The sequence below is a fragment of the Cebus imitator genome, unplaced genomic scaffold (assembly GCF_001604975.1).
Source record: "Cebus imitator isolate Cc_AM_T3 unplaced genomic scaffold, Cebus_imitator-1.0 Scaffold828, whole genome shotgun sequence".
Taxonomy (NCBI): domain Eukaryota; kingdom Metazoa; phylum Chordata; class Mammalia; order Primates; family Cebidae; genus Cebus; species Cebus imitator.
Genome location: NW_016108143.1, coordinates 245,643 through 257,824, shown reverse-complemented (window position 1 = coordinate 257,824; position 12,182 = coordinate 245,643). Strand labels below are relative to the sequence as shown.

Here is a 12,182-nt window from a genome sequence, read left to right as displayed (position 1 = left end):
GCGGCTTTAAATAACGGGCAAGGATATGTTGGAGTAATACTGTTTCAAGTCTTCCGTATATTGTGGTCATTTGAAAAATGGAATATAAAGCATTACCTTTTTCAGTTTTGGTAATGTAGCATAATATAACACTACTTTAATACTGAGCTGTTATTTTTCAAGATCCTCAAGATGAGAATAAAATTGGAATAGATGGCATACAGCAGTTCTGTGATGACCTGGCACTCGATCCAGCCAGCATTAGTGTGTTGATTATTGCATGGAAGTTCAGAGCAGCCACACAGTGTGAGTTCTCCAAACAGGAGTTCATGGATGGCATGACAGAATTAGGGTGAGTATGTAGTTACAATAGGAAAGTAGACATGTGACTGTGGAACTGAATTATGATTTTTTATAAAAATGTGTCATAAAATGTAAATTTAAAGATTTACAGGCCAACAAACATTGGTTTACATCGAAGTGGGTTAACTTGCCAGTTTCCACGTTACACGGTTTTCTGGGCTTGTCAAGGTGTTTGTATAGTTAGCACAGCCTACTCTTTTTGGATATATTCTTCTCATTTACTTCTAAGGCAGGTTCATTAGTATTAAAATTATGCATAATATTTAACATGGAAAAGTGAAATGACCAAGTTAACAAGTTATTTCCGGCCGGGCGCGGTGGCTCATGCCTGTAATCCCAGCACTTTGGGAGGCCGAGGAGGGTGGATCACGAGATGAAGAGATCGAGGCCATCTTGGCCAACATGGTGAAACCCCGTCTCTACTAAAAATAAAATTAGCCGGGCGTGGTGGTGTGTGCCTGTAATCCCAGCTACTCGGGAGGCTGAGGCAGGGGAATTGCTTGAAACCAGAAAATGGAAGTTGCAGTGAGCCAGGATTGCGCCACTGCACTCCAGCCTGGCGATAGAGCGAGATTCTGTCTCAAAAAAAAAAAAATAATAATAAATAAATAATAAAGTTATTTCCTAATGTGAGACTGTGAACCCTGCATTTATAAAATCCTAGAATTTAAAAACTGGAAGATACTTTAGAAGTTCCTGCATGTTTCACTTACACTTTGACAGCCGGTTAGCTGAATGTCTTTGGAGAAATTGATTGAAAAGTCACGGATAGAGGTTTCACTGTGACCTCTAGTTGTTCATATTAATGAGGCTGCAGACAGAAGTAATCTGTCTGTTGGTAGGTAGCTGCCCTTTCTGTTTTTAGTGGCCACTATTGAGTAATAACAGCTAACATTTATTGAACACTATGTTTTTCAGTTAACTGTGCCAGCTGCTTCACCTGCCTCTTCACAGCAGCTTTTTGAGAGTAGTCTTTCTATCCCCCTTTTAGAGATGAAGAAACTGAGGTACAGAGAAAATATAGAATTAATTAGGTAGTATTAGAGTCATCATTTGAACCTGAGAGACATTGCAGTCAATCAGAGTCCAGCCAAGATACAAAAACCACACCAATAATTTTAACAGGGAAAACTTAAAGAATTGCTTTACTCTGTCAGGGATGAAAGGAAACTCCCCGACGTGACACGTATCAGTTGCAGCAAGCTGCTACCACCTCTGGGAAGTGAGGGAAGTGAACAGACAAGGAAGAAATTGAGAAGCTTAGGAGATCCCCACAAGGCTGAGATTCAGACCTGGGGGCTGGGGGAGAGGGTTGGCCACCTGTGATGCTGGTGAAAAAACTGCCTAGAGGCCACTTGCCGTGTGCTGTGAGATTGCTACCACTGGTGGATACTGCTGGGATCTTCCCACACATTTTCTAAAACCCTGGCCCTCTGCAGACAGCAAACTGGGATGAGAAAAGTTCCTTCTTCCTCTTCCAGCCTAACACTGAGCCAGCTGGCAAGAAAAATGAAGTCTCACAGTTTGTAGTCCAATATCACAAAGTAGGGCAAAGAAGGGCAGGTTTAAAGCTGAGAGGCAGTAAATTAACTGCCCTGGACACTACGTCCTTCAGCCAAAGCCAGGCCCATCCTGAACTTCCTGGGATTCTCTGTGCTAGGGCAGGTTTCCCCGGAACTTACGGAAGCAATGGTTTTAAAAATTTGAAACTGAATTCACATGATGCGTGATGAATTTTCAAATCAGAATTTTAATTTACAAACTAGTGGTCTGAAAGGTATTACAAAGAATGTAGAAGGAAAATAAAAACAGAAAATGATTAGAAGGAAAAAAATTGGTTTGTTTGTGGAATCTATAAGAAATAGGGTGTTTCTACCATAAGGCTATGTTTGGAAAGTAAGGCTTGGTACGTAGAGATTTTCAGACTCTTTGAAAGTGGAATGTTTTGCACTTATAGAAAAAGCTTAATGTTAATCTGAGATAATTCAGTTGGAGGTGGTAGGAGGTTCCCCCATTTAGTACTCTACTTTGTATATAACAAGAAGCAAGTTTTCAAAAGGAATGTTTCTTCATAAGCAAGAGACCATGCTTTAGTTAATTTAGATAGTAGACAAGATTAATACCATGTCAGTAGTGTCTAAAACAGTTTAAAATGATTGTTCTGCTGATTACTATGCATTCTTATTTATTCTCTGAAGCTGACTTCTACTAGTGAAAGTGTTGATAGTCTAGTGAATTATGTAGTTGAAACGGATAGCTGGTTTCCTTTCAGTCGTTATTTAGAACATTTAATCCCTCCAGATCTATTCTTTCGGCAGGTAACGCCCATGCTTGTTTATATTTATGTAATATAGAAAGATTGAATTCCAATTATTTGGTTTTTAAGAAAGAAGTTCTAGGAAATAAATGTAAGCCTTCGTGGGAATAAACAAGTTATTAATTTATAGTGGAAAAGTTAATCTTTTATAAACTTAATTTTATAATGTAGATGTGACAGCATAGAAAAACTAAAGGCCCAGATACCCAAGATGGAACAAGAACTGAAAGAACCAGCACGATTTAAGGATTTTTACCAGTTTACTTTTAATTTTGCAAAGAATCCAGGACAAAAAGGATTAGGTAAGAATTTTTTAAAAATTATATTTGATGTTTCAGATATATTCAAATACATTGACAGTGTCATTTTTGTAATAGAAGGTTATGTGTTTTGAGCATAAAGTCATGAAAATACCAATTATTGAAAAAATAAGAAAAAGGGAACTTTTAATCAGAAAATACCATGTACATTGAATAATAAGTGTACCCTTGGTACCGTATGTGAACCACTGATTTTTGTTTTATAAAAACTACAGTCAGTATAGAAGATAGTTGTTAAAATTCCACTGACATTTATTTATGCATTCATTCATTCATTCATTCATGATCCCAAAGATATTTTAGGATCTTAGCATTTATAGAAATAGCATTATAAGACTTCTAAGTCATAGAATACCAGATAAATTTATTCTTTTTTGTTATGATTTACTTGAAAACTGTAAGGATGAAAAAGGAAATGCTTATCATTCATAATCTTATTATCCAGAAATAACCGCTGTAACAGTTTAGATCAATCCATTTATATTTGTACATTTGCTTTTGGGGATAGTTAAGGGATATGAGAGTAGAAGATATGGTGTAATTTAGATACAGTGTAATTTGCAAATTACCTGAAAAGATTAGACAGTGCTAGTAGATAATTACAAAATAATAAAACCATGTAGGGGTTTTAGAGAAAAGGAGAAATGAGTCAAAGCAGGAGTGGTTGGGAAATGCTTCCTGGGCAAGGTGGGATATGAGCTAAAGGATTTGGTATTTGGCTGGACAAGGGAAGATAAAAGATATTCCAGTGAGAAGATAGTTGTGAATGAAGGTCTAAAACTTAAGCAATAAGCTTGGCTTTGTGCAAGAGAGACGTCGTTGGTTTGATTTTAGTGGGAATGCTTGTTTGGAGATTATAAATTGGCAAGACATAAGAAGGCTTAATAACCACAGACTTCCTTTGAAATCAGAAATGGTTTTGTTTTGTTTTTGGAGACTGAAAGGTTTAACCTGGAGTTTGTGGGGAATGGGGACCCAGTGAAGATTTTGATGATGGTGATGACTTTCATTTAATATGAGCTTTTGGTGTGCCTGGCCCCGTGCCAACTACTGTACTGTACATATACTGCTTGTCTTGTCTGTATGTAAGTCCATTTCATGTTGCTATAACAGAATACCTGAGACTGGGTAACGTATAAAGAGATTTGTCTAGCTCATGGTTCTGCAGGCTAGGAAGTTTAAGGGCATGGCCCTGGCTTCTGCGGAATGCTTTTATGCTGCATCATAACATGGCAGAGAATGACAAAGGGGAGGTCTGTGAAGAGAGAGACCAAACAGGAGGAGAAGCCTCACTTCACAGTAACACACTCCAGGAACTAATCTGCTCCCTCTGGCAAGAACTCACAGTTGCAAAAGGAGACTAGCACCAAGCCATTTTTGAGGAGTCCACCCCAACGATTGAAACCTGGCCCACCAGGCCCCACCTTACGGCACCACCACAGGGGATGGAATTTCGGTATGAGTGTTGGTGGGACAAACCAGCCATATCCAGACCATAGCACTGCCTCATGGGAGTTTTACTGATTTTTTTGAATTATTCATTCTTTCATTCAGTAATTTACCACCTGCTGTGTGCTGTGCCAAATACACAGTCATACAGTGCTAGCTATTTATCATTCTTAGTTCGAAGATGAGGAAACTTAGGCCCAGGAAGTTTAAGTAACTTGCCCAGTAAAAGGCCAGTGAGGTTTTTTTGGGGTTTTTGAAGCTAGAGTAGTTGAAAACGCTCACTAGGGGCCTTTTGCACTAATTCCTCTTTATTTTTTAAATTAGAGGGGGGAAAGTGTTGAGAAACAGGTTATGTGAATAGGGATTAGACTGAGGAAGTGATGGAAAGCTGGAGAGGAAGGGATAAATGTATAACATTTCTAACGCAGTGTGGCTCCACGAGTTACTAAACACGACTGAATTGATTAGAGTCATAAAATGTTTGTAAAGCAAAATTCTCAATAATAAAGCCTCCTTGTCAGCTTGATTGTTCAATATCAATTGGATTTTATTCTTAAAGGAAAAATCCTTGTTTTGCAAGCAAAATAAGCTGGGATACCTACAATTAGTTTCTCTGTCTGGGGCCACCAGTTAACTGGGGTGTTTTTTCTATTTTTCTCTTTCCTTTCCCCAAATAATCTGTTAAAGTCTTTGAGTTTACATGTATGTATTAAAATAATTATTTTGTCATATTTAGAAATGTACAATATTTTAATATGATTAAATATAATGTGAATGTCAAATGTTGATTGAGAGGGACTTAACCTGTTTCTTAGTTAAATCTCCACCCTTTATTGGAGCATAAAATAAATGCTGTTTTGGGTAAACATGTGGGTACTGAATCTTAGTTTTTATTACATGTGGTAAAAATTGAGCAAAATTAAATTTTTATAGCTGTTGGGTATATTAATATGGTAACTTGGAATTTTAGATTACAGGAAAAATTGAGAAATGTGAAAGCATTATATTTAAAAATTATGCTTATTGTTATCTAGTAAGTTTTGATCTTAAGAAAAAATGTAATATTTAATGGATGTAGAGTTTTTGTTTTGCGAGATGAGCATTCTGAAGATCGATTGTACAACAATGTGGATATACTTCACACTGCTGAACTGCACACTTCAAAAAGGTCAAGATGATAAACTTTGTTATGTGTATTTAACTACAATGAAAATATTATTTAAGACCCCCTGCCACTACCATACAGTGTATAATACAAAGAATAAACTCTAATGTGGAATATGGACTTTAGTCAATAATAATGTGTTCATATTGTTTCATCAATTTTAAAAACTCTACCACACTAAAGCAAGATGTTAAAAATAGCAGGAACTGACTGGGGAAGAGAGAGGGGATATGGAAATCTCTACTTTCTGCCCAACTTTTTCATAACCCTAAAACCAAAAAAGTCTATTAATTAAAAAAAGAAAGTTTAGTAAGAGACAAATCACACTTTTTGTTTTGTTTTGCTTTGGTGTTAGGTATCAGGAAATGTAATGACTTGCTTATTTGTAGAGTTTAATTAAAAAGAAAACAGTTTTTTAATAGCCTTTCTAAGAGTTCACAGGGCTCTTAAATTACAAGACTTGGCAGAGAGGAATTAGAAGATCATAGGAGAAGAGGTAAGACGCCCAAAACAAATTGGCAGAGAATGACAGCAACAGCACTGTGGTTTGTTTATAAATAGCTGTGCTAATTAAAATGAGAACTGGTGTTTTCCATGTTTTTTGTTTTTCTGTTTTGTTTTGGTTTGTTTTCTGATGCCGGTCTTGCTCTGTTGCCCAGGCTGGAACGCAGTGGTGCGATGATGGCTCACTGCAGGCTTGACCTCCTGGGCTCAAGTGATCCTCCTGCCTCAGCCTCCCGAGTAGCTGAAACTATATAGACAAGCCCCATCATGCCAGGCTAATTATTTTCATTTCTTGTGGAGATGGGGACTTGCTATATTGCCCAGGCTGGTATTTTTTCACTTTCTATAACCTTATTTCTTAGAGGGTGCTTCCTCTATTGCCATCTGCTTTAGTAATCTGACTTAATTTTTAAAAGAAATTGTTTTAGATGTAGGATCTGGCTCTCTTGCTTAGGCTGGAGTGTAGTGGTATGATCATTGCTCACTGCAGCCTCAGACTCCTAGACTCGAGTGATCCTCCTGCCTTTGCCTCTGGAGTAGCCAGGACCACAGGCGTGTGCCACCATTCCTGGCTAATTTTTAATTTTTTTGTAGAGATAGGGACTCACTGTGTCGTCCAGGCTGGCCTCAAACTCCTGGCCTCAAGTGATCACCCCGCCTTGGCCTCCCAAAGTGCTGGGATTACAGGCATGAGCCAATATTGAACATTAGACTAAAGTCTATGGCTCATTTTCTTGTGGGCTGTGGTTCAGCTGGAATCTTACACCCCTACAATTGATTTGAACATAATTTGTTAAACATTTAGTCTAATATTTAGGAATAATTTTATAGTGTTTTGAGTATGATCATCTATATAATCTCATTTGGTTCTCATAACAACCCCTTTGGGCTAAGTAAAACCATGTTACCCTCTCCATCATATAGAAGAGGAAACTCATAGCCAGAGAGACTGATTTGTTAATAAAGTCACCTAACTGGAGGGCTGTTGGACTGGAACTGAGGCTACGTCTCAGGCCTTATGCCTCCACATTCTGTGTGGTGCTGTTATGTTGTGCTGCCTGTAGCTGTCTCTAAGTAAAAGTAAGACATTGTGGCTTTTGCCTGCTCCTGGTGAGTGGTGATTGTGGTTTTGGCGAAGAGCTCCCAGAAAGGCAGCGTGCCTCATTCCAGGCCTCAGAAGCACCAGAATACATTTAGCTTCAAAAATGGCAAGTTTACCTGGTACTCACACCTGTAATCCCAGCACTTTGGAGGCCAAGGCAGGTGGATCACTTGAGGTCAGGAGTTCGAGACCAGCCTGACCAACATGGTGAAACCCTGTCTCTACTAAAAATAGAAAAATTAGCTGGGTGTGATGGCGGGCACCTGTAATCCCAGATACTTGGGGGTTGGAGGTTGCGGGGGTGCTGAGGCAGGAGAATGGCTTGAACCTGGGAGTCAGAGGTTGCAGTGAGCTGAGATTGTGCCACTGCGCACCAGCCTGGGCCATAGAGCAAGACTGTCTCAAAAAAAAACAACACACACACACACACACACACACACACACACACAAACTTCATGATGGATTATGTCAGCACTGTAAAGAAGTTCTTGAGTGGTGTGTAAAATATAGCAAATACAGACCACTATCAAAACCTTAAAAATGTGTTAAGTGTTTACAAAAGACGTTGGAGGATTCATATCACATAATGTGTAGACCACGTGCCTATGAACTTGAAGTTTGTGCAAAATGTGGAAAGAAGACATTGCTATTCTGTTCAGTAAAGAACCAGGCAACACAGAAAATATTGAAAATAATCTAAGTTCCAGCCATAGAAGAAGCTGCAGAAGAAATGAAGAAAGTGATGATGATTTAGATTTAGAAGACACAGGAGGAGACCATCAAATGAATTAATATCACTGTATTAAAAATCAATTTAAATTAGCCAGGTGTGGTGGCATACTCCTGTAATCCCAGCTGCTCAGGAGACTGAGACCGGAGAATTGCTTGAACCCAGGAGGCAGAGGTTGCAGTGAGTCAAGATCACACTCCAGCCTGGGTAACAAGTGAGACTCTGTCTCAAAAAAAAAAAAGAAGACAAGAATGTGAAATTCTGACCAACTTCTGACAATTTCACAAAAGATGCTATGAAATCCTAATGAGGAAATCCGAAAAAGCTGTGGAAAAATAGACAAATTTTAGACATGAACAATAGAAGTTATGTATGATGTATTACCAGATCCCACACTAAACCAGATTCAGAATTGATGGTTATATAAGAAAAGAACTAAGTCATGTAAAAATAAGATGACATTATTACATTGCTAGCCTCAAAAATTGGTCCTCAGTAAGTGCCTTTTGGTAAATGATCTCAAGTAAATGGCTCATAGCAAAAGTCGCCTTTTCAAATAATGTCTAACAAGTGTATATTTTTATTTGTATCTTTATACACCTCATCACGTTGTTTTTAACCTTTTTTCTTGTGAAATGTGCATACAGAAAAAAATGCACAGACTTTGTATAGAGAATGTAATGAATTTGAAGGAAAGTCCATGCATTGAGACAGCCAGGTGAAGGGACCACCAGCATCAGAAGACGCCAGTGAGGCCTCGCTCAGCAGAACTCCGTCTTTCTTCCCGGAGTTGGAAATGATTCAGAACTTTGATAATCACATTCTTATTTTTTTACTAATGGTGTTTGTGTTTCTAAACAGTATAAATTAGATTTGTCTGGGTTTTTAACTTTTTATTTTGAAAAATATCAAACCTACAAAAAGGTTGCAAAATAGTTCTCAGAGCTTTTGCATTTTCTTCCCTTGCATTCCCAGTTGTTAGCATTTACCATGTTTTTTTTGTATCTCAATAGACGGATGGACACACATACTCGATTTGCTGAACAGTTTGAAAGTGTGTGAGCACTGGTTTTGAACCCTGTATGAACAGACTTCTATATATGTTATTGTGTATATTTTTCATTGTTATAAAATGTGTTGAGATTGAGTTAAAAAAAAAAAAAAGAAAAAAAAAAGACATTGTGAATAGGATTTTTTTTTAAACTGTCCTCTATGAGAAGGAATTTGGTTCAAGTGAATAGGATTTTTAATCACCCTTCCATCCTCCCTAGTGAGCTGGCAACATTTTGTTTCTCTTAGTGACTAGGATTAGATCTGGCTCAGTTCATGTCCTGTTCATCCTGCATTCACCTGGTGATGTGTTGTGAAATCCCATGTTATTCTCGTCGATTCACGTTGAAAGAATAACATGGGGAGTATCTCTGTTTGCATTTCACATTTTACTGTGAGGACTTAAAGATTTCTTTTCCCAGAATCTCAATTTTTTTGCAATACTGTTTGTTACTAGGACTTGCTTATCTCTTTTTCTCTGTATTTTCCTTCCACTTACTTTAACTGGTGTTGCTTCTTGAAACCTTATCACTGATTTTATTGTCTTTTCCAATACTGCTTCAGGATCTAAAATAACAATTCTAAATGATTTAAAATAATGATAATAGTAAAGACTGATAACGTTGTTTGCCAGGTAGTATTATAAATGCTTTGTATGTATTAACTCATTTAGTCCTTAGAAGAACTGTGTAAGGGTAAGTACTATTGTTATCTTCATTTTAAACTGAATCAAAGAGAAATCAGCCCAGTTGCCCAAGGTCACTGAATGGGTGGTAGAGTAGGGGTTTAAGAGACTAAAACTCATTCTCTAAACTACTGTGTTAAACCACCTCTCTCTAAGCTGTTCTCTTCGTCGCTTAGAAATTTATTTCTAAAGGGCATCTCTTCCTATACCTGTGACAATTGACTCTTTATCCTTGTTCAGTCTTAATGTATTTCAACTCTTATTTATAAATTATTAATCTTTCTGAGTTAAACTCTTTCCTTTTTATTCAAAAACACTTGACTACTTGCTCTGAGAGCATGAATCAAGAGTATCTTTGGTCTGTCTGGGGTAGTTTGCAATCCCTTCAAAAATGTTATAGTTTTTGAGCCTTGAAGAATGAATGCACATTTTCAAGACCAAAAGAACAGAGAAGTCATTTTAGGTTGAGGGCTTAGCAGGCTCACTTGCTGGGAGGTGAAGGAACATTCCACCTTTGAGGAACTGCAAGTGAGTTCATTTGACTAGAGGTGCAAATTTTATCAAAAAGTAATTGGAAATGATGGAAGAATTTTAACATGGAGGTGACATCAGATTCATGCTTGAAAGGCCCATCTCAAAGCACCGTGGTCTTTTGACAGGAGTGAAAGGTGGGCCAGAAGAGAGATTGGTTACGGAGCTGTCCCAGTGATTTAGTTAGAAATGAAGAATATCCTAATATAGGCCTTCCCAGTGGGGATGGAGAAGAGACAGATTTAAAAAGTCCTTAGGGGCTGGGCACTGTGGCTCAGGCCTGTAATCCCAGCACTTTGGGAGGCCAAGGTGGGCAGATCACGATGTCAGGAGTTCAAGACCAGCCTGGCCAATATGGTGAAACCCTGTCTCTACTAAAAATACAAAAAATTAGCCAGGCGTGGTGACACACACCTGTAATCCCAGCTACTCAGGAGGCCGAGACAGGAGAATCGCTTGAACCCGGGAGGCGGGGGTTGCAGTGAGCGGCGATCACGCCACTGTGCTCCAGCCTGGGCGACAGAGTGAGACTCCATCTCAAAAAGACCCAGCACGACCACCACCAACAAAAAACGTGCTTTGGTTGATTGCATCTGATGAGGAAGGAAGGAGTCTTTCTCAGGGATTAGCAACACTTTCGGGACACATTTGGGAATTGGTGGGTTTTTGTCATAATGACCTAAGGTTTCTACTGGCCATGGGAAGGGGGAGCAGGGGTTTGGAGGTAGAGGTGGTGCTGATGAGAAGTTGTGTTTCGTTGAGAAACACTGTAGAGGGTGGTGACACTGAGAAGGAAGAGCAGGTCTATAAGGTAAGATAGGGCTCAGTTTGAGCCTTGCGGAGTTTAAGTCGTTTGTGGATACCAAGTTGAAGATGTCTTCAGGCAGTTAGATAAATGGTCTAGAATACAGAGATCGCTTTCAGATTTAGGGGCTGTTGGGGTGGTTGAATGTGTAACATGAACAATGGCATAGGTTTGAAAATCTGAGGGAAATTAGAAAAGTGTGACACACATTGTTAGAACACACCAACATTTAATGAATGAATGGAGGAAGAGGAGCACCAAGAAAAGAACATGAGAAGCCTTGATTGAACAGAGGGAAATCAGAGTGCTTAGCACCAAAGCTGAAGGAAGTGACAGTTCTATCAGGAAGTATGCTCAGTTCTCTCAGATTCTGCAGAGGAGACATCAGAGTATTCATTTAGTAACCAGAGGGTCTGATGACCCTTCAGAGTTTAATTTCATTGGGGTGGATGACATGTAGACATTGGTTAACAGGATTAGCATGTGTGGGAAATGAGCAGACAGGACAATGAATGTAGACTCTAAGAAATTCACTTCTTTTTGAACTTTTTTTCGTGTGTGTGTGTGGGGGGGCGGGGTTTCTTTGGGAGACAGTCTTGCTCTGTCACCCAGGCTGGAGTGCAGTGGCACAATCATGACTCACTGCAGCTTTGACCTCCTTGGCGCTATCGATCTTCCTGCCTCAGCCACTTGAGTAGCTAGGTCTACAGGCATGTCCCACCACACTCAGCTAAGTCTTTTGCTTTTTAGTAGAGACGAGGTCTCACTGTGTTGTTCAGGATTACAGCCTGAACTTTCAAACACCATGTGCATACACGCTTGCTTTTTTCAGATTCTTACTTGGTATATCAGCTGGCAAATGGGCATTTATAGGTGTCATGTGGTTTGTATTTGAATATTTCATTATCCTTATTTTATACAAATTAGTTGAAAAGGAAAAACATACCCTAGCAATATGTTTAATTCTCATAAATTTAATGCATTTAAAGTGAAGTGAATTAAGCACACTAATGACAGCAAATATTTAGTCTCAACTGAACACTTATGGCACTTAAACCAGACAATTGTATGTTGAGTTGGTAAAGAAAAGAACAAAATTAACGTGGAAGGAATATTGGGTATGGGGCTTTACAGACTGCATAGATTAAAAGGGAAGTGCCATTAGAAATTGGTGTTAACATT

General features: G+C 38.7%; 1 protein-coding gene and 1 pseudogene across 1 annotated transcript in view; both read left to right on the top strand.

The window, feature by feature from the left end:
• DCUN1D1 (defective in cullin neddylation 1 domain containing 1) overlaps window positions 1-12,182 on the top strand; it is a 37,688-nt gene that overhangs the window by 16,301 nt on the left and 9,205 nt on the right. The window contains exons 3-4 of the mRNA XM_017520389.2: window positions 163-331; window positions 2,831-2,961. Of these exons, the coding sequence (XP_017375878.1) occupies window positions 163-331; window positions 2,831-2,961 (300 nt within the window). The remainder of the gene's footprint in view (window positions 1-162; window positions 332-2,830; window positions 2,962-12,182) is intronic.
• Window positions 4,835-12,182, top strand: part of LOC119469775 — a 10,215-nt pseudogene continuing 2,867 nt past the window's right edge.